The sequence below is a fragment of the Colletotrichum lupini genome, chromosome 6 (genome assembly GCF_023278565.1).
Source record: "Colletotrichum lupini chromosome 6, complete sequence".
NCBI lineage: Eukaryota > Fungi > Ascomycota > Sordariomycetes > Glomerellales > Glomerellaceae > Colletotrichum > Colletotrichum lupini.
Window position 1 is genome coordinate 303346 of NC_064679.1, and position 24879 is coordinate 328224.

The window sequence follows — 24879 nt, forward strand, 5'->3', positions numbered from 1 at the left end:
TGGTTTAATATGCGAAGCCAGTAGCTTGCCCCCGAGGCCCTCATCGCCTGTGGGATGCCCGCACAACTTTGTTGATGCCGGCTCCTTACCTTAGTGGGCTGACATGATCTTACTGGGGTGGTCGAAGCAAATTTTGCTATTAGGGGCATTCATGTGGATTTGCAGAGTCATGAACTACGAAAGAAAACGCGAATGTATCAAACAACCCGCTCCGTGTCCTCAACTGGGCCGTCGACTGCTCACGGTGGCCACTGGGAGAAACATTGTCTAGAAAATTCACATAGTATTAGAACGCTGAAATTTTGGTATATGCAGGCTTAATGCTATTCAAGGTACTATGTACAGGAATGCAGAAGTGAGGTCGAGTTCCAAAAGACGGAAACTCGTGCCTCTAGAACCGTGCACCGGGCATGACACAGTAAGCCTGGATTGCACATCTGGTGTCTATGATAAAAAAGAACTCCAACTTGAGACTCGTGAGACCATCATGATTGAAAGGACCATCTATGACCGCTTAGTCTTACAACTCTATCTCTTCTCCATGGCTCGTTGCGCAACACTAATTTAGTGAGCAGAGCGGCGGGCCTTGCGGGAGCGGCGGCGCTTGCAGCCGGCGCTGGGGGCCTTGGTAGGAGTAGCGACGGGAGCAGCAGCGGAGCTGGAGCTGGCAACGGGAGCAGCAGAGCTGACAGCGGTGGAGAGGGTGGTAGGCTTGGCAGCAGCGGCGGAGGTGGCGATGGGAGCAGCAGTGGTGGTGGCAGCAGCGGAGGTGGCGGCGGCGGCGGCGGTGGAAGAAGCAGCGGGAGCGGCAGAGGAGGCGGGGGAAGAGCCAGAGCCGGAGCCGGAGCCGCCGGTCCAGACCTCAGGGCCGGGAGCCTTGTAGGTGGAGGCATCGGCGCTGTAGAGGTTGAAGTGGATGCCGGCGTCGGTGTACTTGTAGCCGGTGGTGAAGTCGAAGTTCTGGGGAGGAACATCGGAGCCGGTACCAGTGATCTCGAACTGAGCGCAGGCGGGGTAGAACTGAGCACCGCGGGCAGGGTTGACATCGTAGGTGGTGTCGGACTCGTGGTGGGCAATGATCTCCTGGCGGACGAGGTACTTGCCAGCCTTCAGGGTAGAAGGAATGGTGACTGAGGGAGACATACCCTTGTTGGCAACAAGAGTCTCAACAGCCCACTTGCCGCCCTCGTAGGTAGACTCCTGTATCTTGGTCCAGATGGCCTCGGCACCGCTGCCCTCGGTGTAGGGGGCGATCCAGGTGCTGATGGGACCCTTGTGGGAGAGGTCGATGATGTCGTCACCACGGCTGTTGTGGTACCACTCGAACTTGAACTCGTCACCGGCAGCGGCCTTGACGAAGCCAGTCTGGGCCTTGGCACCGTTGACGTTGCAGACAATGGCGTCGCTGGTGATGTCCTTGACGGGGTTGTTGTTATCGGGGGAACGGATGTACTTGGTGGTACCGGTGCCGGTGGAACGGCCATCGCCCTGGTCGGCACCGTTGACCCAGACGTCAATGGTGAGGGTGTGGGCGGCAGAGTAGCCGACGAGGGTGGCAAGAGCCGCGGCGGTGAATGAGAACTGCATCTTGATGGTGATGGGGGGAGTTTTCGGTTGAAAAGTGGTTGGATTTGAAGTGAAAGTGTTACTGAGGTTGTGCTTAGTGAGCGTGGGCGAACGTCTAGTTCGTAAATGAGTGTATGGCACAGCCAACAAGAGAGAGACTTGAGTACAGGGAAAGAATGACACCGATGTGATGATGAAGAAGGAGGAGAGCAACAAGATGGTGTCCTGAAGCAGGACGAGAGACTTTTATAAGACGTGTCTATGCTGCTACGGTTGCATGTAATTAGAGCCCCATCCACAACATCTCCCGAGCCGTAGGGTAGACCAGTAGCCCTTCTTTCCTGCTTCAATCTCGAATCATCTATGCCCATCTCCGACCCAGGCCCATCCAACCGCACTAAGTCGAGGTAGGCAGCCAATCTAGGATTGCATCTCGCCCCCCTCATCGCGCGGCTAGAGCTGGCGATTCCGTCAGTTGCCCAGCAAGACAGCCTGCTAGGGCCCCTGACCACTCCAAGTGGTCTTACACAGTAGTCCGCAATACAAAGTGTTGATGTGGACTCGTGGAGGGCAGGGGTTTGTCCTGGCAGTGCGTATACTTCGATGGAGTCTTTCGTCTCATCCTCCTCTCCTGCCAAGAGCTGCAGGAACGCTGCAAGACGTAGAAAATGAGATGAGGCTAATGGGTCCGTGGGGTGTTCTGCCCGTGGATAACGTGTTGGATCCCGCCAGGCCCTGTCAAGCCCTGCTATTCGGCCGCAACCGAGGATGGATTCATTAATGAAGCCGTTGCGATTAAAGTGAGGATGGGGTCGTGAAACATGCAAACAGGGTGGTAGTGGATCGTGACGAGGCCCCTTGCAGCGGCGCGGCTAACCCAAACAACCTTCTTGGGCCTTGATTCCCGGGGTTGGAGCGACTGGAAGACCCGGTCGAGTGGCCACACCCCCTCCAGGTCTCCGACAGGGGCACCCTCGAAGGGCCATCATTCCCAAGCTGGTCAAGCACTCGCTTGAGAAACATGGTCGAAGAAATGGAGACTTTCTCGTTGGTGGCTCACTGCCTACTGGTGGACTTTGGAGCCACTTGACGGCTTGTCAACTCTGTAATCAGGCTCTTGGGGAGCAGTGGGGAGGTGGCATTAATAAAGTAGAATGCAAAAGGAAGCAGTTAATCGCCCAGTTTCAGGTCGTTGATGCACGACGCGGCGCTAGCATCGGCCATCACAAGTTGACCATAACCCTCAGAGCCTCAGAGTGCTACGTCGAATAGCATTGGACTAGTCTTGAGAGGCTAGATCTGGAATTTGACCTGCTTGCCAGATGCCTCCAGTATGGAATCAAAAGGGCTGATGAGAATTGGATACGGAATAATGGCAGAATCATTCGCAAGGGCAGCTCGCCCGCCACGGTAAGGGTACCCAAAGCGCGATCTCCAAAAGATAGGTACTCCGTACATAAGAGTGTGATGGTTGAAGCAAAAATCAAGACCTGGGGAATGGGTGGGGAGAGTGGCACAGACAAGAGAAAGGGATCATTGGGAGATCGAGAGAATAGGAGAGAGCAAGAGAGAAAGCAGCGGAGATTATGGCGTGAAAATTGTGTCGGAGCCGGACCCGGACATGCACGTCAATCAATTTAGGGACCAGTTCTGAGAAGCTGGCTGGGACTCCGGGAGCCTTTGTTGAACCGAGCTGAGAAGCCAACCTGATCTGAGACGAACCGTGAGGCCGGTCTCTTGGTAAGTTGGTCCCACCACCAACTTCCGAGCCATAAGGCATGAGCTTTAGCCACTTGACTCGGGGATTGGACGAATTGTATGGTGTCTGTGGACGAGGGACGGGAAGTGGAGGTTGAAAAATACTGTGACGATGATGGCATGTATGGTTCAACGATCGTATGTTGCATGATCTTGCTGCTGACCACAGAACATCATTGCGACTCTGAGGTGTCTGCATTGTGCTGGGGGTCCAGTCAAGAGGGTTGGCCGTTGGATAGTCTAGCCGCTACGGCGAGCTAAGCGGCGAGAACCACACTCGCCTGTTCCCCTGTTCGGGTTCCTGGTGCCAGTGGCCGTCGAAGAATTAAACATACGGGCCAACATACTTCGTACAAGAAAGATTCGTCGAAGCGATAGAAGGAAACTGTGGGGGGTTTTGCTACTCGACCGAAGAGCAAACTCGATAAAAAGGGGCCAATTCCTCCCAGGCTGGTATGAAGACACCAGTGTCCATTTAGGCATGTGGCGGTGGAGATTGAGTACAAGTAGTGTAGAAGAAAACCATGCTGGGTTCGGGAGACGGGCCAACTCGGGGGGCATGGCAAACTCATTTCGCAAGAACCTGGCAGATCCGCCCGATGTTGGTGGTGATGCCTGCTAGCAGGACTGCGGCGGTGCAGGTTTATCGAGTGGCCTGCGGTAGGCATCGGAGTATTTGCGTCCCGTCTGCAATTTTCTCCCGTCCACCGCTCAATTCTTTGCGGTGTGAGTTAATAGGAGGCGGCCGAGGTGAGTAAGGTATGAGTTGTGATTGTGGGAACTTTGGAAGCTCGGGAAGAGTCCAGGCCCCGGTTCTGCTGAATAAGGAAAACATCATCCGCGGGATCCGTAGGACGGGGAGTCGCGGCAGTCCTTTACACGCGACGCACTCATACCCGTACCAAGACTTTCGTATGCCTTCCAGGTTCGAAGTGAGGTGGAAGTGTAAGGTATTAATAAGTCTCCAAAACTCTTCAGTCAGCCAAAAACGCAGTGTCACTGTGTCAGTCAAGCTTCGTGCCGGACTAAGACACGGGATCTGACAGCGCTTCTGAGCCGAGCTTGTGTTATATTGGCGATTGGTGTGGCTCTCAAAAGCAACGGTATGTCTCTCTTACAGTTGCCCTCCACATGACGGTTCTTGGCAGCGACAAATAAACAAGGTGTATCTCTCGTGCCGGTGGGTGCCGGTGGGAGGTGGAACTTGGGAGTGGACGTATGGGCAGCGCGGTGGTGTCCAACCAGGGAGAAAAAAAGACCAAAAAGGGGGGATATTGGCAGCTCTGTCCCTATTCCGTGTGTCTGTGTACAAAATGGCGTAATAAGAGGGGGAAAGAGAGATAGGAGGATGGATGCAGGTGGATTATCAACAAAGAAGCATCGTGGATACGTACTATTGTCGACGTGGAAAAAGAGGGACGAATATGGTCAAAATAAGGGCGAGGATATTCTGCCAGCAGCTCCCGCTATTCTACCACCAAGTGTAGCTACGGCCGCCACACGACCGCCGGTCTCGGGCACATATATAAGCTAGGCTCTATATAGTCAGTATTTAAATAGATTAAACTAATTAGAGGCCGTTAATTAACTTATAGTTAATTAAATTATTTTAGTAAAAAGTACGGTAATTAACAAATTAGCTTAATTTGACGTAATTAACGAAGTAGCTTAATTAATTACTTAATTAATTACTGAATTAACTATTAATTACTTTATATAGCCTATAGCCCGTAATTTAATAACTTCTTTTATTTTAGCCTCGTACTTTACTTTAGCCTCGTACTTATTAATAAGTTTATTTATTTTGCTTTTTATTATAAAATTAATATTATAAGCGCAATCCTTATTAGCTAGATCTTATAATATATCTAATTATATAAAATTACTAATTAATTAGGATTATAACTTTATAAGTATTAATAGTCGAGAAACCCTTATAAAATTAATTATATTACCGTTAATTACGTTAATTACTTTATTAATAATAGCTCGCTAATACCTCTACTATATTTTTATACTAAGCTCGTATATATTAAAATTATATATAATCTTAAGGCCTCGTTAAATAAAAGTAGCCCTACTTAGTACTAAAAGTATTATTAATAATAATAGTATTAATATAAGTACTATTTTTATACGTTTAGTAGCTTTTTTATACTTAAATATAAAGGGCTCTTATTTAGAGGAGGTATTTTAATTAATAACTAGCTTTTTTAATTTACTTATTATAATTATTATAATACCCGCTATAAAGCCCTATAAGTAACCCTTATTTTAGACTTATAGGGGATTAAATAGGGGGGTAGAAGTACTATTATTAATAATAAGCTCTAAGTATTACTAAAACTAATATAAATAGATCTCTTTTAATAATATTAAAGTACCGTCCTTAATATATTACTAAAAAACGTAATAATAAAGTAGCCTATAAGTAGTTCGAATTAAGTAATATACGTACTTTTTTAATAGCTTTTTTAATAAATTTAAATTTAGCTATTTACTTAGTATACTAAGTTCTTATAAGAGTTATTTAAGAATATCGTAATATATATATAAACGTACCTTTTTTTTAAAATAATCCCATAATAATACTTAATACCTTAGCTTAGTAATAAGTTTAATAAGCGCTAATTATAGCTACTTAACTTACTTAGAAAATAACTAATTTATTAAATACGGCTTTAAGGTCGCCCGTATAGTAATAAACTCGTACTTTAATACTTATATATAAAGATTTAATAATTAATATAGTTAAGTAACTAAAGTACTTAATTTAGTTAACCTAAGTAAATATAAGTTTTTTATACTACGGCTTAAGCTAAGTATTAATAACGTAATTAATTACTATTATAAAGTACTTAATAATCTAAAATTCGAATAATTAGTCATAATATATAGCTATTAATTAGTTATAAAGGAGATTACCCTAATCCATAAGGAATTATTAAAAATAAAAGTTATGTATAACTATACTAATCTCGTCCCTCGTAGCTAAGCTAAAATAATACCGGGTCCGGGCTAATACGTTAAGGTTAATATACTAATAATAAAGTATATATAATACCATTTTAAATTAAATATTATTATTAAGGGTATTAAGTAAAGTAATTTTATAATCTATATATTTGTTTTTTTATTTCTGCCTTTGCTGGCTGCTCGGGCGATTCTCGATATCGATTACACGGTAGTAGTACACAGTATCAATGGATACTCCCACTGTCTCGATAGACTATAATCTATATATATAACTTATAAAAAGGGAATTTCGTAAGCTTAGAGTAATAGTAATAACTAATTAATAACCTAATTATAATTAGCTTCCTTCTCGCTAAATATAAAATAGCTCGTAATTTAAAAAATATAACTATTATTAATTACTCCGTAAATATTAAATAACGATATATTAAATCGGCTAGTTTTATATATAAAATTTATTAATAAAACATCCGGATATTATTAAATAAAAAAATCGTAGTAATAAGTACGATAAATAAGCTCGTAATATAGCCCGCGTCGTCGTATTAAAAATAGTATTAGTACTTTATTAAATTACGTAATTAGTTAAATAATTACTTAATAGGGGTCTTACTACCTAATTCGTTATAATAATAAATAGCTAATGTATTAAATATATCGTAAGTAATAATACTATTATAATTACTACTTTCCGACCGCAAGCTTAAAAGGATTTAAATAGGTTAAATATCTTTATTTTATTAATTAACGATTTAGTCCTTTTTATTACGTAGTAGCGCGCGGTAATAATATATAAAAGCGTTAATATTACTAAATAAGTAGTTATAATAGTTATAAAAATTTGTTACGAAGGTAACTTTGTTTACCTTATTATTCGCCTTATTATCAATATTACGTAAGCAAACTATATACTATATTAATCTACGATTTCTATAGATTATTATAGGTATTGATTATGTAAGCAATACTGCTTATATAAGCTTACGTAAGCAATGGAAAGTACTAAAAGGTAACTAAATAATCTGGAATTTACTCGAGGCGGAATTACGTACTACGATTACGTATTTACTTACGTATACGCTTATTAATTATATCATAATTAATAAGCAATAGAATATTCTAGTAGGAGGTTTTTATACCTATATATAGGCGTATATTTACCTACTTAGACCTTTCGTTAAGCAAGCAACTTCTTATATAGTAATTTAATTATATTACTCTCTTTATTACAAAAACCTCTTTTATATACGCTTATTTCCCCTATATTTATATATTCTTGCTTCTATATAAATATTTACTTTTTATATTCTTTATAAGAATATCCCGCATTACCTTGTTAAAGCTATACGTGCTAGAAAATTACTAATAATAAAATAAAAAAGCTAATTACTATTTAAAAAGCTAGTAGCGATTTACTAATAATAATCTATAAACGAGGTTAAGGATTTATAATACTTATTTAAATAAGTTAACTTTACGAAGTATTACCGCTTTTAATTATAACGTAGGTTATAAATATAATAATAAGTAACGGTAGTTAATACTTTAATAAAAAGCTTATATTAAATAATTCGGACTATAAAACCAGCTTTATAAATAGCCTCGTTAAGTATTACTCTAGCCTTAAGTAGGTTAAAAAAGCGCTAGTTATAAAGTAAATAGTCGTACTCTACGTAATTATAATTATTATAATTAATAATATACTAATAAATAAAGGGATTGTTAACTTTATAATTATTCTCTTTTTGCGGTATATTAATGTTAGGAATAGCTTTAATTAGTAATAGCGGTAGCGGTAGCGAGGTTAACGAAGTAGTGGTTATAAGTGGGTAGGTAGGTAGGTAGGTAGGTAAGTGGGTAGGTAAGTGGGTAGGTATGGGCAGCTGGGCTCCGTGGTCGGAGGTAGGGCCTGCCGCAGCCACACTTGGTGGCAGAATAGCGGGAGCTGCTGGCAGATTATCCTCGCCCCAAAATAAACACCATGCACAAGAGCACCACTTGTTATCCAGAAAAGCGGTTTACGGATACCTTAACGATAGAGTTATAGAAAACCTTGAACTCTATTGAGGAAAGACCTCTGTTTGTCGGCAAAATCGGCCAGGCACGGCAGGCGTTGCCGGATTCCCACCCTTTAACGCAGTATTTGTCGACGGCAAAAATGAGCCGGTGCGTGGACACTGGGCAGTCAATCATAGAAGCGGATCTTAAGGTTCTCTCGCTGCTGGGCATTGCCCTGTGCTCGCTTCAAATCGCATTCTGCTGCTCGTTGCACTTAGGCTTTTTTCCCGTTTCTTCTTCTTGGCAGCCGGGGGGATATTCACTTATTCTTGCCTTAGTCAGCGAATGGGCGATTGGAGAAAGGTCATCATAGATGCCTTAAAATAGAACGCCAGGTCGCCAGGCACGAAACAGCTCTTATCTTATCGCAACCAGAACCTTCTCCAATCGTAACGTCACCGACGCAAATGTTCGTCGCGTACCGCCAACACCAATTCCCGGCGCATCGCACCTTCAATCGTTCCACGAATTGACCGAAAATAACCGAATATCACACCCCGAAAATCCTGCAGAATTCGAAAGAATACCTTCTATCGAAATGTCGGAACCTCAGAAGCCTGCGACGGCCGCACCCGAAAAGGTCGACGAGACCTACACCGAGAGCAAGGCCAAGTTTGAAGGGTAGGCCGGCCTGCGTGTCACGTTCAACCTCGTGACAATCGCTCAAACATATTGCGTAGGAAGGCGAAGAGCGAGTACTTTGATCCTTGTCAAGAGCTTGCGCAGAAGAGCATTAAATGCCTGCACCGGAATGGGGGAGACAGGGCCATGTGCGGAGATTACTTTCAGTAAGTGGGAGTTGCTACCTTTTCTCTGTTGTTCAAGGCTCTTGGCCGCCTTCTGAGCTGCGCGAGAATACTGGACTGACTTGATATCCCAGAGCATACCGAGATTGCAAGAAGGCTTGGGTACGCTACCTTCCCCCCTCACTCCGTTGGCGCAGCTAGCCGTATTCTCAGGCCCTAATTCTATAGCAGTTCGACAAGCTCAAGGCAGACCGAAAGGCGCAGGGTGCTTGGTGGTGATGTGAATGGGTGTAAACGACGTTCGCCAATGCCGATATGATACCGAGACGATCCGAACCGAATCTAGTCGACGAACTTTTTGCGGGTGCAAGAAGATACGACATTGTACATTTTGTAAAACAACATGCATGCATGGAAAGGAGTATTCATGTGTATGAGTAATTCGGTCATGTTTCAAGATAGATACCAGCTCTTCTCTTTGTGTCTCGATGGCTACCCTTAGACCAAATCTGCCATGTGTCTGCAGGCTAAGGTATCCAAGTCCAGGTGGTGCCCTGTAGAGACTTAGTTACTGCATGCTCGACAACGTGCGGAAGATGCGCCTCGTTTTATGATAGATTATGTGTCCCATCCAGTAGTCGACATGTCTCACTAGAAACCATAGCCAGCCCCGATCCGGGCTTGGAGGTTAATCGGCAACGTCGGCCGGATCGGCGTCGGGCTATCGGGAGAAGCGCGGCCGGCCAACGGCGCCGGAATCCCTAACGTGGGGGGTCGGCATTTCGGGAAGAGTGTTTACCCGAGCAACCAATCAAGCAACACAATGCCCATCCCTAAACGTCTCACAAGCTCCTGCTGCACTCTTACAGCACAGTGCCCCTCCAAGCTAATTCTGCCCCGCCATCCGATCAGAAGCATCACCATGTCCTGGAACCGGCCTCAGCTGAGGAGCGGCACCGATCTGCAGCTGCAGTCGGCTTTCAATGACGGACAATGGGCCAACGCCATCCGTCTCGCGGAGCAGCGATTCCGGACCTTCAAGGATCCTTATTTTGAGGTTTGCTCTCACCTCACCGCCAAATGTGAACCCTAAAATAGAACTAACCACATCATTCAGGCTGTGAAAATATGCGCAGAAAGTCAGTTGGACTCACCGTTGGAGAAGGCATCGCCCTTCATTGCTATCCGCAAGCTGGTTCAGGATCCGACTGCCGTGAGAGATCCTGACACTTTGGAGTTGCTTGAGTGGGCTTCAGAGGAGTTTATTGAGGACCGAGACTTTTCCGAGACCTTTGGCCCCCTGAAGCTGCGCTACGTCAAAGCCAAGCCCAAGGACAAAAATGGTGGAACGAGATGCTTGGAGTCATGTCTGCTACACTGGGATCTGGTTAGCGCGCAGCAAGTGAGTTCATCTCTGTCCTGAGCCCATGAAGGATTGAAGATGCTGATGCAGGCAAACAGATTGCAGCAGTGCTCGACAAGTCATTCCCTCAAGAAAGGAGCTTCCTTTTCTGGAACATCGCCATTACGCATCTGCTAGCAGTGAGTTCTTGATACCCTCTCAACGCCAAGAAGCACGCTAATTCTGTGTGAGACCAATGAGCAATGTCCAGCTGGAAAGAAGCAGCTCTATGGCATGCTCGCTCTGAAGCAAATGCAGCGTGCCGCGCAATTTGCAGAACAGGTAAGATTGATGGCAGTAATCCATGATGGCGGCTAATCTAGCTGATAGAGCGGTGCCGAGAAGAACGGCGAAGTCTCCGACCGAGCCATCAAGACGGAAGAAGAGATCCTTCTCTTCTACCGCATTCTCGAGGCTCATGGTTCTACGGCTGAATGGGAGGCGGCTCTGAAGGGCCCAACCCTCAACCCTGTCTACCAATTCAGGAAAGGACGCAAAGACTTGTTTTTACAAGCGATAGAAGTTCTCGAGCGGAAGGGCCAGTGGAAAACTGTCTACGACCTGTGCAAGGACTGCCTGTCAACGACAGACGAAAACCAGAAATTGAGCCTCCTCGCCTGTGACTATGCGGTGTGGAAGAAATTCCTCAATGCTGCTGGCCAGATAGGACAGACCCAAGAGTAAGTTGGACACCTTTGATCGATGACAACTTTGGCTGATGGTAGCAGGGCTTCGACCGAGGTTTCCGAACTCATTAACCGCTTCCTGACTCAAGAGGGTGTACGATCCATCTATAAGCGCAACGTCCGTCTGGCCAAGGTTGAAGCAGCTTTCCTCTTCCCCAAGAGCACGCAGTCTAGCTCTGATGCCGCATCGAATGAATTCGAGGAATTGCGCCAATACATTGAGGTTGAGTGCGAATCGCCCGCCTGTTTCGACGACGTCAGGGGCTTTGTCGAGCGGTTGCCACCACAGGAGATCAAGGCACTGGCATACGAATTCCTCATTGGATTGTCAGAAGAGTCTCAGGACTCCGCGAGATCAGCGTCTGTGAAGGCGCTTGCGTACAAGCTGCAGTACCTCGGACTATCTTCACCCAAGACCCTCGTTCGTGTCCCGAATGAGGATGTAAAGAAACCAAATGATTGGAAGTGTATAACTTGCAACACCACCAACAAGTCATCTACCTGCACCACCTGCGTCAAAAAACTCCTGGAGTCGACCTTGACTTTGTACTCCTCTCTCCTCAACTCTACTGAAATAGGCCACCTCGATTGTGTTCCGGAACTTGCTATCCTTGCAGCATCATGCTGTGTGAGGCTGAGCGGCGCGCACGAGCGTGGTATCGACAACCCTACCTCTCTTTCGAAGAACGGTAGACCTAACCGCTTGCTTCAAGCTGCCCTCATCATCGAAGACCAGCTCACCAGAACACCAAAGCACACACGACTCACGTTGGTCCTGGTGCGCATATATCTTGTACTTGGATGTGCTTCTCGTGCTCGCGAAGTGTGGGATACCGCAGACGTGAAGCGTACTATTATTGATTCGCTTGGCCCCTACTTCTTTGACCGTCTGGCAACCATTGCGCCCACTTTAGTTCTACCGCCAAATAGACCTGAAAGAGGGCTGATGCAGGGACTGAAATCCCACTACCGGGCGTCTCTCAAGCTGAGAATGCCTAGAAGGCTGGCTGATGCTTTCGAGGCCGAGAGCTACACTGCCATTCTCGATATCCCTAGCTACACCGAGCGGCTGAGGTCAAGCTGCACCCTGGTGATGGGATATGTGGAGGAGTCCCAAGCTGCTCGAGCGCTGGATATCCGCAGCGACTCGATCTTTGAAGAACCGGCGGTTGGTAAGTCATGACTAGGCTAACTTGGTTCCCTACGTCGTTCCCTCGTGCTGACTATTATTCGTAGAGGAAGTCACCGACAACTCTGTGCTGAACGAAGTCATCGACTACGGATCTGTGCCTAACTTCGAAGCTGCCTCGGGCCGCCCGATATACGACGTCCTGCGGCTAGGCCCTGATCCATCGGTATGTCCCCTTCCACTGTACTAGGTACCATTTCTAACGTCTCATCCAGAACCTGCGTTCCCACTTAGCCCTCGCCGCAGAAAAGTTCTTTGAGGTTATGACCTTCAAGCCCGCAACGTCTTACAAAGTGGCCAACGTTGCGCAGACGACCGCGGCAGAGCTGGCCTTCGTCCTGGAATCCCTTCAGAGGTTGGGCAACACCTTCAGCAGATTCCTCCACACTCGCGGAAAGAATCTCACTCAACAGGAGGAAACCTACTACGAAGTCGTTTCACTTCTGATCACCCTGATTCCCCTCACCATCTCCGCCAGTCGCAGCCCACCACCTCCCGAGCTTCTGGCAAGCATTGCGTCCGCGATCAAGTCTGGCCTGGAGGTCCTTCGCGCGCAAGCACTATCGACGCCAGCTGATGCAGAAGGGTCCAAGACACTAATGATGCTGGGCTCACTCCACGGTCTGTCGATTCTTCGCGACGCTGCCGCCGCCGTGAAGCTAGCGACGTCTTACATAGTGACTTTCAACGACCGTGAGAAGGAGAGGGACCGTTCCGGGCAGAGTAACGTGCCCAAGGACGTGATGGCGCAAGTCAAGGCTCTCGAGAATGCGGCTAGCACTGCCTTCACGGAAGGCAAGGCACGGGTGGCTCTCCTGAAGCAGGAAAGCAACACGCTGAATGCGAAACTGGGCTCTTGGACGTTTGAGACGGATTCTGGGGACGACTTGTCAAAACAGATACGCGAGGTGGCAGGTTCTCACGTTGGTGTTTGGTCACAGCGGGTGACCGACAGCTGGTGGACGAACGTGAAGGGTTGGGAATCGGTGCGATGGGAGTAGACGGCTCATTGCATTCATGATGTAGCCTATACCAACTCATGATTTTGTTTCAAGTTACCTAGAGTAGGAGGCTGTCACTCATAAGCTCGGGAGCCCAAAAATAGAAAACCGTCATGTCGCACATCAAATGATTATTACGCCGAGTATGCCCTTTTTCGTAGCGCCTGCCATCCCAAAACTCCACGCAATGCTAAAGGGGCCACGCAAGCGGCCCGAACCTTCCGGTAGCGCGGAAGCATATTCGTCTGATCGCTCCTGTGGTTGGGTGAACGCAACGCCTTCAATGCCTCCAGCGAACGGCTTAGTACACTCGATAGGCCTGTCGCTCAGTTGTACCCTGACTGGCTTCCTCTCCTCTTGTGTTGGTTCTTACGCTGGAACTCTTCCTGCTCCTCGCGCAGGGTCATCCAGACCCAGAACCAGCATAACATCTCGAGGAAGGCAAAGGTCAAGAACACACGGTTCTTGAGGCCGTCACCGCCCCAAGTCGAAGGTGTATAGCGCGGATTATTCGACTGGACGGAGGGATGGGCGAAGCGACTGCCGCCTTTCGAGGTTCCGCCATAAAGGGGGGATGAAGGGCCGAAGAGGAAGGTGTAGAGGACAAAACCGAAGGACATGACCATACGAGTTGGTGCTATGATTGGGTTGTGAGAAACTGCTTCGAACTACCAGCATAAGAAGGAAAAGCACGTTGCTTACCCTGTGTTCCCCAGTGGTAGATCAACCAGACTTCTTCGGGCATGCTGAGGGTAACGAGGTCGCTGATGCCTAGTATCCCAAGCACGGCAGCGAGGAAAGCGAGGGCGGGAGACCTGTTTTCGAAGCTTCGCGCATGGGGCTAAAGAGGAGATGTTAGCGCTCGACCTTGTTACGAATGGACCATGAAGTGAGGCTTTGAAGACTTGCCATGCCCATCGACTCGCCCAGCACGTACACCATCGCCTGGTCTGCGATGGTCGCCGGGTTCGTCAGAAAGAAGTATGCGAGGGTGACATGGAAGAGGGAGAGGGAGGTAATGATTGTCTTCGCTGATATGATCGCCATGATTACGGTTCTTTGCGATGCGCTGTATTCATCAAGGTGAGGGAACTGAAGCAAGGTCGTTGAGAAAGAGAGGGGGGGGGGGGGCAATTGACGTCGCAGTCGCAGGCGTAGTCGCGTCGGACAAGAAAAGAAATGGACCACCAGTCCAGCGCATGTCTTATCAGCAAGCAAACGAAGCGAAGTACCCAGGTAGTGGCTGCGAGGCTTATCGATCTGGAGCTTCTCATTCGTCCCATCTGTTGAGACGGGGCGAGGCTTCAGCGCCGTTCAGCGGCCTTCTAGTGGACCTCCTCCCTGCTAGCGCTGTCGTTCTTTCCAGCAGCTCGCTGAGCTAAACCTGCTTAAGCTGAAGGTGCAGCTTTGGTGGGGGGTGGGGTCCGTTCCTGATTGTGTCCTATGCCGGCCTGGGGCTTGAGGTGGGATGAAAGGTCCTGAAAACCATGGGGGGATTTTGTTCACTTGACCAAACGTCCCGGAGCTAGGTAACAAACCCCACCAACACTCTTCCCACCCGACTACGATCCTCGAATCCATCACGACCAAGATGGCAGCCGACACAGTCATGCCGCTCGAGAAAGCGAGGCACATCAAATACTGGCAACGCTGCCACAAGACCTTCCTCCCGCACCAGTATACGTCGTCCGACAGCACGCGCATAGCTCTCAGCTTCTTCATCCTCGCCGCCCTCGACATACTCTCCCCCTCCGAGCCGACCAAGGATGCCCCCCACCTCCTCACACCCGCCGACCGAGCTGCCGCGCGCAAGTTCGTTCTGGGTCTCTACCACCCCGGCGGCGGCTTCTGCGGCTCTCCGAACCATGCTCTGCCAAGCGACTTATACGCCGGCTGGGACTTTGAAAAGGCAACGCCTAAAACGAGGAATGCGAGCTCGGCGAATCTGGCCTCGACATACTTTGCGCTGTTGATCTTGGCCATTGTCGCGGACGGGCCAGAGGAGGCCAAGAGCGCCTTTGCGGGCGTGGATCGCGTTGCGACGTTGCGGTGGTTGAGGCGGCTGCAGAGGACCGATGGCAGCTTTGGCGAGCTCGTGCTGGACGACGGGGCCATTGCTGGCGGGAGGGACATGCGGCTATGCTTTCTGGCCGCCACGATACGGTGGGCTCTACGGGGCGATGCCAAGGAGGGAGACGAGGACTGGGTGGAGGACATTGACGTTGATGGCCTCGTTCGGCACATCCGCCAAGGACAGACCTATGACGGTGGAGTCGCTGAGAGCTCCCATGCAAACGAGTCTCATGGTACGCTCCTGCTACAATGGTGATGATGCTGAATACGTGAAGCTGATGTGAGGTTTGAAGCTGGCTACGCATGGTGCGCCGTCAGCGCGCTGGTCCTCCTCGATCGACCCCCAGACCAGAGTGGAACTCCACACGACAGCCAGATACTTCAGCAAGGCGTCCCTGACGCGTCCCTGTTGGTCAAGTTCCTGGTGTACCGCCAGTTCGAATACCTCGAGAAAGAAGACGACTCGGACGATCCCGACCATGCCAACTTTGCGCTGCCCGCGTCGTTGAGCGAGCTGACATTGGATCCAAACCTGCGCTTCGTTGGGTTCAATGGAAGGTGTAACAAGGTCGCGGACACATGCTATTGCTGGTGGGTAGGAGGGACACTACAGGTACAAGGAATATAGATTGTCGACTGCCAAGGGCCACGGTTTGCTGACGTTTTTAAGATGCTTGGTCACACCGATCTCATTGACGCCGAGCCGTCACGACGCTTCATCACCAAAAAAACACAGCATCTCATCGGTGGGTTCTCTAAGTATCCTGGAGGCCCGCCAGACATTTTCCACGGATTCCTTGGCCTAGCTGCACTCGCCATCATGGGAGACGCAGACCTAAAGCCATTCGATGCGTCCGTATGCGCGACAGACGCGACTATGCGTAATATCATATTTGCGAGAAACGGGCTCATCGAGACTACCAAGGCCACCAAGAAGACCTGAACTTGATAGACGCTATATCCTGGCGTAATCTGATCTACTTGCGCGCATTCGCTAACGGGAGGCTGGGAACTAACGCAAAGCACAATGACAGAATCACAGCGAGGTTTGGACATCATTATAGAGGAATACATCAAGCGTTGACTCGAAGTTTTATCTTCACTGCAAAGAAATCTCAACACCCTTTGTTTGGTACAAGGTATCCTCTAAGTATAGTACAAGTCGCCAAAAGGGGAATATACAGAAAAAAAAAAAAAACACTATGAAAGCTTTTGCCTGGACTCGTTCCTTGGAGCGTGTTTGATCAAACTCGCAGTAAACATTGTATTTGAGGAGAAAAAAGTGGCCATCATCCTCCTTGATGGACGGCAGAAAGGGTAGTTGGGGTTGATCATGTCGGGACAGGGGCGGCTGATGCTTTTGGCGTTACCGGAGGAGCATCTTCCTCCTTCTCCTCCGCCTGCTCTGCCAGTGCCTCTGTCTCGCTGTCTTCAATAATTTGCTCCTCGATGCGCTCTCCTGGCCCCCCAACAACGGGGCTGAAAGCGTCAACCTCCTCGATTTCTTCTTCCGCTTCTTCGCCTTCCTCCTCTTCCTGGATGGGAGCTTCGCCCGACCGTCGTCCGAGTCCAGAAGCACTTGCACTGCGTGAATGGTTAGAACTTGTGCTTCGCGAGCTGCCGCCCCCTCCTCCGCCACCGCCTGCGCTGCCACCTCCGCCAAAGGCCAGCATCGGACCCTTGAAGATGTTCCGCTTTCGCTTGGCAAATTGGATGCCCCCTCCCAGGGCAAAGGGATTAGGCGAGCCTGGAGCCTGCATTCCTGACGTTACCGGTGGGGGAGGCATGCCCTCATTGAATAGAGCAAGGGGAGCCGGGGGACCTGGCCCTCGAACTAGACGGATATTCGACGGGAAGGCGGTCGCGGTGGGAGTCGCTGGAAGAACTTTGACAGAGTGATGAGGCGACTGCCCGCGCTGGAGAGTGTTCTTGGACATGGAAGTCGAGACCGATCCGTTTGAGCTTGTTGATGAAGCTTTGGAATGAGAGTGATGATGATGAGGCATCGAACGAATGGACGAGACCGATGAAGAAGTGGACTTTCGGCCCCTCAACCCTGCCGAAGAGCGCCGCATCGTAGTTCGTGGGGTCATGGGAGACGGCGACAGCGATTGTCGCTTGTAAGATGTTGTGATCCGGGACGGTACCCGCGTGGGGACAGAGCCTGCACCAGAGGCCGGACTGCTGAAGCCTCCAGATCCTCCGTGACTTGGCAGTGCCTTGTTGGCATGGCCATTAGCCACTACGCCACGAGGCAATCCGGCCTTTCCTTGAGGTACGCCAGCATCCGTTGTTGGGTACTTGCTCGTCTGCGGCCGAGGACTCGTGTCCTTGGAGTGTTTACTGCTGCTGCCGGCAACACTGCCGTTTTTATCGACCAGGTTAGGCGTTGAGTGACTCCCTCTCTTATTCGCGTGCCGTCCCCTACGGGTGTTCTCGAAGAACCAGTGTGTCCAGTTCTTCCAATGCGCAATGATGGCCTGTGAGGGCTTCTTGCGAACCTTTTGTTGTTGTTCAGGTGGTCGCTCTGGCGTCCCGTTAGCCGCCAAAGCTTCCGAAGTGGTCACTAGATGAAGGGTCGAACCCCGAGATCGTGCGCTGCGGATCACGCCCTCCTTAGGAGGCGGAACCGGGCGACGATGTCTAGACGTACTGGCAGACCGGATTGAGTCCTTATCGATTGGTGGAGGTGGTTCCTCTGTATCGGGACTTCCGTTTTCCTTGCTGTGCTCGGGCAGGCCGGGCAAGTCCCCCAAGTCGGCGTCATGCGCGCTTCTTCTCTCTGACCGGCCTCTTGTCCGTGGCGTGATAGGGCCGTCTTCAAGTCTGATGAAGCGGTTTGTCAGCCCGCCGTCCTCATCGACCTCTTGCAACACAGGCGCAATCCGCTCGAGTCTGCTGGATGCGGCGGACAGACGGCGCAAGCTCCTATTCTCGGCCTCTCTTTCCCGCCGTTTCCTCTCTCTTCTCTTAACTTTCCGCTGCTCCTTTTCAATAAGCAGCGTCCACCAGCCAGCCAAAGCGTCACAGCGCTGCGCAAGCACGCTTTCGATGACGGAGTCAATATCGACACCCGCTCCCCGCATGCGCTGAAGGGTCTCCTTCTCTAGATGCGTTGAAAAAGGCGGAGGCCTTTGCAGTTTTAGGATCGCTTGTTGTGCTGGGGAATGTTCGGCAAGGAAAGGATTGGTGAGGATGTCGGGGAGGGAGGGTCGGAGTAGGGGTCGCTTAGAGAGCAAAGACTTGAGTAACGGAATGGCGGCAGTTGGGAGATGGTCGGGGAACTTCGGTTCTTCGCTGAGGATCTTTGTACGTGTAACGTTGTCGTCGTCATCGTCGAACGGTAGCTCTCCGCATAGCAGGGCATATAGGATAACGCCAAGACTCCAGACATCGACCTTTTCTCCAGCGTACTTTTCGCCTTTCAGCATTTCGGGTGCCGAGTAGCATATTGTGCCGCAGAATGTCTGCAAATAATTCGATTTCCCCTCGTATTCTCTCGTGAAACCAAAATCTACAAGCTTGACGTTTTCGTGCTTGTCGAACAGGATGTTTTCCAGCTTGAGGTCGCGGTGGACACATGATTGTTGATGTACGTATGCGACAGCGCCAACGAGTTGGGCAAAAATCTTCTGGACTTTGTGGACGGGAAGAGGGCCATGTTCGAGGAGGTAGTTGTAAAGCTCGTCGCCTATCGAGTCTTTGTCAATCGTCGTTTCTGTATCAGCAATAAAACGATAAAGCCTACCAGCACAGTATTCCAACACCAGCCACACCAGATTCTCCGTGACTATGACCTCGTACAACCTGGCAATATGTGGATGGACGAATTGTCGATGGTGATGTATTTCGCGTGCGAGATTCGAGTCGCCTTTATTTGCGGATTTGAGGACGACCTACACCCCAGTCAATGAGTATAACCAGCCCAGACTCGACAGTATTGTCCCAGCACGCATGTCGGCCGTTGCCTACCTTGGAGCCATTGGTGAGCTTGTGGGAGGCCAAGTAAACCTTGCCAAAGGAACCCTTTCCGATAAGACGACCGAGAGTGTAGTTGCCGACGGAGCTGAGGTCTTTGTTGGAGAACTCGCTGGAAGCAGCGGAGGTTAGCCTAGGATTCACACCGGAGCGGGCGGATAGTGGAACTCACTCGAGGAGCTCCTGGTACGAGCGAGCAAGCTGTCATAGTAGTATTAGCCAAATGGCCAACTTGGTGGAACACGACGCAGGGCGATTGGGAGGACTGCGAAACAAAAAGATGGATGGCATGATGGATAGTGGTATTTTTTGGGCGACGCACCTTGGCCTTGCGACCCAGGGCCTCAGCGTTTCCTCTGTTGGCCTGCATCCCTCCGCAAGGCGATGACCAGGCACGTCAAAGCCGACCGAAGCGAAGCCGGGCAAGGTGGGCGGACGGGCTCAGGCGAGACTCGACAAACTTATGGAATCGGGGTTTGGGTCCGGGCAAGCGTGAGGAGGTTTAGGATCGACTTTCGGGAGCCCACGGTGGCGCGCAAAGAGTGCAAGCTGCATCTAGAAGGGACAAGATGGGCGGAACGGATCGAATGGGCCTGCGAGGAGTCGAGTGCGCGTGGGAAAGATCGGTGGAAGGGATCACGGGGTAGCAATTGAAGCTGTTGGTGAGCGCAAGTTGAGGTTGGTAGCTCCAGGATCGTGGAATGCAATGGCTGGGGAAGTTTGCTGGGTTCACGAACGGCCCCTGTCTGCAAAGGTAGTGTACTACCTTAGGCGGTGCTCATCAATCCTTTGCTGGATTGCTGCTAAGGAGCGTTAGGTATGGCGAGGCAAGGCGAGCGAGAAGTGAGGACGGGGAACGAAACAGACCAGGTACCTGGGGGAGGTACCCCCATTTCAGCGCTCCAATCCAACTGCGTCCCAGAGAGGCAAGGAGCAGCGGCCAAGTGGGTCGCCCAGCGGTGGACACACGACCAAAGGCACATCACCTCGAGTAGATATCTACTGCACAGTAGGTACCTTGATACATGCTAAGGAATCCTTGGTAGGCACCTCAAGACGAGGAAAGAGTTGCAACATTTACATAAATGATGAGGTAAAATCCTGGTGGGGTGCAGACTGGAACTCGATGTCCACTGAGTTTGCCCAAGATTGGCAGATCCGGGGAAAGAGCGGGCGGACCTGTTCCCTCAACGGCGTGGAATTCTGCAAAGGTAAGGAATATCTAGCACTGCCAACTGCCATTGAACTCCCCAGATTGGACACTCCCGTCTACGCATCCCCGTATCTCGTTCTTGACTGGGCTTTGGTCATTGATTTTCAGTGTCTCGGACCGCCTGGATTAACCATTAAAGACAGCTGTGCTCAACGTCATTACCTAGGTACAAGAAGGATAGTATTTGGCCGTTTGCAAATAAGAGATGGTCACGTTGGCCACATCTTAAAACGGTTCGTTTCAGTCGCTTTGCACAGATTGCAACAAGAGCTTCGATACTACCGGTAGAGGCTGGTTAAGGTAGACTAAGTACCTAAGATGGGCGGCTCATAATTAGGTAGGTACCTAAAACCAGGCACATCGGTTGCTACCACTAATGATATTCTTCACCATTGGGAGCCTGACGCGGGAGAAACAGCACCTCAGCTAGACGGCAGCCGTGCAGTCAAGTGGATTGCGAGCACTCCAGTATCCAAATGTGTGTAAGCATCACTATCCCCAAGTCTACCTCGTTTGTCTGAGACGCTCGCTGAGACTGCACTGATGAGGCTCTCTCCCCCCACCGCCATCTCATTGGATCGAGGGACCAACCTGGAAAGCTTGGATCATCTCCCGCCCCTGCGGGAACATGGGGGTGGCTGACGGGGAGCAGTCCGTGCTCTTGGCTGGAGCCAATGACGGGAGCTTGGGATGGAATGACCTCATTCTCAGACCTCGCACCTCAGCCTGCACTCTGCAGATATCTGACTCTTATCACTCATATCGCTCACTTTATCGCACTTCCCGTCACCGTGATTGAGGCTTGAGCTCCCAGGCTTACCTTACCAGGTCGATCTCCGCCCACTTCGTTCCGACACCGCTCCGTTTGCGGTTGCACCATAGCCAAGTCTCCGGGAAACTCTCGCGCCCGCCGCCGGCTATTGATGATTTGTAGCGGCGACCAATCTCTCCAATTGAGACCTACATCCTTTGATCAATGCTTGTGAGCCGTCAAAAGCAGCCAAATTTTCTATAGGCTTGAAGCTCCGCCACCACCATGCGTGTCTCTCAGCTCATGACCTTGAGCTCTGTGCTCTCCCTTGCCGCCGCCTCTCGCATCCAGCAACCCATCGGCGTCGAATCTTCCCCGCCAACGCCTCACTCACCCTCATCCGCCGCTCCCTCCTGGCGCGACGACCTCATCTCTTTACATCGATCCCTCATTGAGATCCCCTCCATCTCAGGCAATGAGAGCGCCGCCGGGAAGTTCTTGGTCGATTATCTGACCGGCCGCGGCTATGTCTCCTCTCTGCAATTCCTGCCACCGCGCAACAACAACACGGAAGAGACCCCGAGGTTCAATGTCCTGGCCTGGAAGACGAACCAACGCCAGCCCACACCTCGCGTTGTAGTCACTTCGCACTACGATGTTGTGCCGCCTCATATTCCTTACGGCATATCCGATGACAAAATCACTCCCGACACTCGTATTAGTGGAAGAAGAAGCGTTGACGCCAAGGCTAGTGTTGCGGCTCAGATCATTGCTCTCGAGGACCTGTTCGAGGCCGGCAAAGTCAACCCCGAAGATGCCATGCTCTTATTTGTCATTGGTGAGGAGGACACTGGCGATGGAATGCGTTTCTTTTCCGATTCCCTCCAGGCAGCCGACCCGCCGGTACAATTTGAATCCGTCATCTTCGGAGAGCCTACAGAGAACAAGCTCGCTTGCGGTCACAAGGGCGGTGTCTTCTGCGATATCTCGGCCAAGGGCGTCGCTGGACACTCTGGCTACCCATGGCTCGGCAAGTCGGCCAACGAAATCATGATCAAGGCCCTCGCCAAGATTATCACGACAGATCTCGGAAGCACTGACAAGTGGGGCAACACCACCGTCAATGTTGGCCAGTTCAACGGCGGCGTTGCTCAGAATGTCATTCCTGCCTCTGCTCTGGCAAGGATCGCGGTTCGGGTTGCCATTGGCCCCGAAAAGGACGGCGGCAACATTGTCAAACAGAGAATCCAGAAGATTCTCGACGAAACCGATGCCGAGTCCCTCGAGTTGACCTGCACCCACGGATATGGCGTGGTGGAGGCCAACTGTGACGTTGATGGTGAGACCCATGCACTTTAACCAAGCAACCTGTGCAGTTTGAATAATTACTGACGACTCATCATCCAGGATTTGATACCCTTGTGGCCAACTATGGAACTGACATTCCTAACCTCAAGGGCTCGCACACTCGCTACCTGTATGGACCAGGCACGATTTTGGTTGCACATGGCCGCAACGAAAACATCACCGTTGCTGAGCTTGAGGAATCCGTGGGAGGTTACCAAAAGTTGATCCTGCATGCTCTCAAGGACTCTGCTTAGTGTCATGAGACAACCTTGAAGCAGTGTCCTGCTAATACGCTATATCCCCTATAGACAAAATTCAATTTTGAACATACATCGGGCTCCGAGCTCCAGCTCCAGTCTCTAACGCAAAACAAATATCATCATCATCTACGCTTGAAAGGAGAGATTCCCATCACTGGGCGACCACCTGCGCCCATCTCTCGGGCATGATGTGACGGAAATCAAATTGACCCTCGTCGTTCTTGACAATAGCACCCTTCTCCGTAACAACAGCATCGATCAGGTCGTGCGGAGTAACATCAAAAGCAGGGTTCCAGACGTTAATGCGCTGGTCCGCCGTCGCCACACGCGCTGTACGAGCGATATCGACGTTGCCATCAGCCTGGACGATAGCACCGGAAATCTGCGTGAGCTCCTCCCCCTTGCGTTCCTCGATCTTGATGCCGGCGCCGGTCTGGGTCTCGAGGTCGATGCTGGTGGTGGGAGCCGCAACAATGAACTTGACGCCGTGATGCTTGGCCAAGACGGCGAGTTGGTAGGTTCCAATCTTGTTGGCAGTGTCACCGTTGCGAACGACACGGTCGGCACCTACAATGACAGCAGCAATGTTCATCTTGTCCTTTTGCAAGTTGAACAGCGCGGCAGCCATGGAGTCTGTGATGAGAGTGCTGGGGATCTTTTCGTAAACAAGCTCAAAGGCGGTCAGCCTGCTACCCTGGTTGTAGGGTCTTGTCTCGGTGCAGTAGGCGCGCTTTAGAAGGTTGTTGGACCAGAGTGTTCTGATGATACCGAGGGCGGTTCCGTGACCAGATGTTGCCAGAGAGCCAGTGTTGCAGTGAGTGAGGACAGATACTTTGGCATCAGGTGAAGCACCAGCGACCTCTCTCAACCATTGCGCTCCATGGTCACCAATAGACAGATTGGTCTGAAGGTCTTTTTGCAGAATCTTCTCGGCTTCCTCAATGTATGCAGCAATGACGGTCTTGGAATCATCCTGAGGCGCGCTCCTAACGCGGGCCTTTAGTTGGTTGATAGCATTGGTCAAGTCGACAGCAGTCGGTCTGCTTTCCTTGAGGTAATCCAAACGCGAGTCGATGTAAGTGACGGCATCTTGTGATGAAGAGGCGGTGCAGCTGCCGTTGTGTAGCTCGACAGCGTGGGCGAGGGCGGCGACGATAGCAATGGCGGGGGCACCACGAACTCTCATCGACTTGATGCAGTCAAAGGCCTCCTCGCTGGTGGACACCTCATCGTAGTGGAATTCATGAGGCAGTCTCAGTTGGTCCAGGACTTCGAGACGACCCCGAGTGTACTTGACGGCTTGAAGTCCAGACATGGCGAAAACAGAGAAATTACGATGATGCTGTTGGAGAAAGAAATAAAGCTAAAGTCTTTTTCCTCAAGAAATATAGGGCACTTTATCGCTTCCTGATCCAAGGCAGAGGAGGGGCATTTCTCCCCAAAGCAAAACCAAAAAAGATTCTGCCGTGCCCCTCCATTGATGTTCAGCAAGCAGCGTCATCTTGGGCCAATCATTCCAGCACTGGGTAGCACACCGCTCTCGGGGAATCATCGGAGGCAGAGCTACCTTTGTACCTACCTTACATTATCGAGGTTCCTAGGTACCTCTAGGCCGGGGCCGACTAGGGGATCCCGCCGTTGGCTGGCGCATTTCGCCAGCTCCCATCCTCCCGCCCAGTGCTCCAAGGCTCCAATTCCAACAAACGGGACCGAACCCCTTTGATGTTCCAGCTCCAAGCTCGCTGAATCGCGCCCAGCGTCTCCACCGAAGCTAGAACCTCACCGAGGCGAGTTGTACACCTTGCATTCGACCGGCACCCACCCGCCGCGCAATTTAGTAAATGAAGCTGCGACGGACCATGTAATTTAAAAGTC

General features: G+C 50.2%; 9 protein-coding genes across 9 annotated transcripts; 4 read left to right on the forward strand and 5 right to left on the reverse strand.

The window, feature by feature from the left end:
* Positions 1–564: 564 nt before the first annotated feature.
* CLUP02_11571 (glycosyl hydrolase family 61) lies at positions 565–1587 on the reverse strand (the record flags this gene model as incomplete). Its single annotated transcript, XM_049290538.1, has 1 exon — positions 565–1587. One exon carries the CDS (start codon positions 1585–1587, stop codon positions 565–567), a length of 1023 nt encoding a protein of 340 aa, XP_049147683.1.
* A 1462-nt stretch (positions 1588–3049) lies between these two features.
* Positions 3050–3523, reverse strand: CLUP02_11572 (uncharacterized protein; the record flags this gene model as incomplete). The annotated part of the gene is made up of 1 exon (XM_049290539.1): positions 3050–3523. The coding sequence occupies one exon, from the start codon at positions 3521–3523 to the stop codon at positions 3050–3052; it is 474 nt and encodes a 157-aa protein (XP_049147684.1).
* Positions 3524–8281: 4758 nt separating this feature from the next.
* CLUP02_11573 (N-acetyltransferase B complex non catalytic subunit) lies at positions 8282–13382 on the forward strand (the record flags this gene model as incomplete). Its single annotated transcript, XM_049290540.1, has 17 exons — positions 8282–8316; positions 8374–8509; positions 8577–8635; positions 8713–8979; positions 9039–9146; positions 9239–9266; positions 9333–9369; positions 9451–9488; positions 9665–9691; positions 9769–10161; positions 10222–10506; positions 10566–10646; positions 10699–10788; positions 10837–11186; positions 11235–12364; positions 12429–12547; positions 12597–13382. The coding sequence occupies 17 exons, from the start codon at positions 8282–8284 to the stop codon at positions 13380–13382; spliced, it is 3969 nt and encodes a 1322-aa protein (XP_049147685.1).
* A 326-nt stretch (positions 13383–13708) lies between these two features.
* CLUP02_11574 (uncharacterized protein) lies at positions 13709–14429 on the reverse strand (the record flags this gene model as incomplete). The annotated part of the gene is made up of 3 exons (XM_049290541.1): positions 13709–14019; positions 14085–14197; positions 14320–14429. 3 exons carry the CDS (start codon positions 14427–14429, stop codon positions 13709–13711), a joined length of 534 nt encoding a protein of 177 aa, XP_049147686.1.
* Positions 14430–14973: 544 nt separating this feature from the next.
* On the forward strand, positions 14974–16398 carry CLUP02_11575 (prenyltransferase and squalene oxidase; the record flags this gene model as incomplete). Its single annotated transcript, XM_049290542.1, has 3 exons — positions 14974–15688; positions 15749–16068; positions 16126–16398. 3 exons carry the CDS (start codon positions 14974–14976, stop codon positions 16396–16398), a joined length of 1308 nt encoding a protein of 435 aa, XP_049147687.1.
* Positions 16399–16786: 388 nt separating this feature from the next.
* Positions 16787–19803, reverse strand: CLUP02_11576 (uncharacterized protein; the record flags this gene model as incomplete). Its single annotated transcript, XM_049290543.1, has 4 exons — positions 16787–19351; positions 19428–19545; positions 19606–19634; positions 19756–19803. 4 exons carry the CDS (start codon positions 19801–19803, stop codon positions 16787–16789), a joined length of 2760 nt encoding a protein of 919 aa, XP_049147688.1.
* Positions 19804–20002: 199 nt separating this feature from the next.
* On the forward strand, positions 20003–21452 carry CLUP02_11577 (uncharacterized protein; the record flags this gene model as incomplete). Its single annotated transcript, XM_049290544.1, has 7 exons — positions 20003–20059; positions 20120–20177; positions 20251–20424; positions 20480–20930; positions 20988–21124; positions 21181–21297; positions 21358–21452. 7 exons carry the CDS (start codon positions 20003–20005, stop codon positions 21450–21452), a joined length of 1089 nt encoding a protein of 362 aa, XP_049147689.1.
* A 230-nt stretch (positions 21453–21682) lies between these two features.
* Positions 21683–22998, forward strand: CLUP02_11578 (uncharacterized protein; the record flags this gene model as incomplete). The annotated part of the gene is made up of 2 exons (XM_049290545.1): positions 21683–22736; positions 22805–22998. 2 exons carry the CDS (start codon positions 21683–21685, stop codon positions 22996–22998), a joined length of 1248 nt encoding a protein of 415 aa, XP_049147690.1.
* A 157-nt stretch (positions 22999–23155) lies between these two features.
* Positions 23156–24319, reverse strand: CLUP02_11579 (S-methyl-5-thioribose-1-phosphate isomerase; the record flags this gene model as incomplete). The annotated part of the gene is made up of 1 exon (XM_049290546.1): positions 23156–24319. The coding sequence occupies one exon, from the start codon at positions 24317–24319 to the stop codon at positions 23156–23158; it is 1164 nt and encodes a 387-aa protein (XP_049147691.1).
* Between the last annotated feature and the right edge of the window lie 560 nt (positions 24320–24879).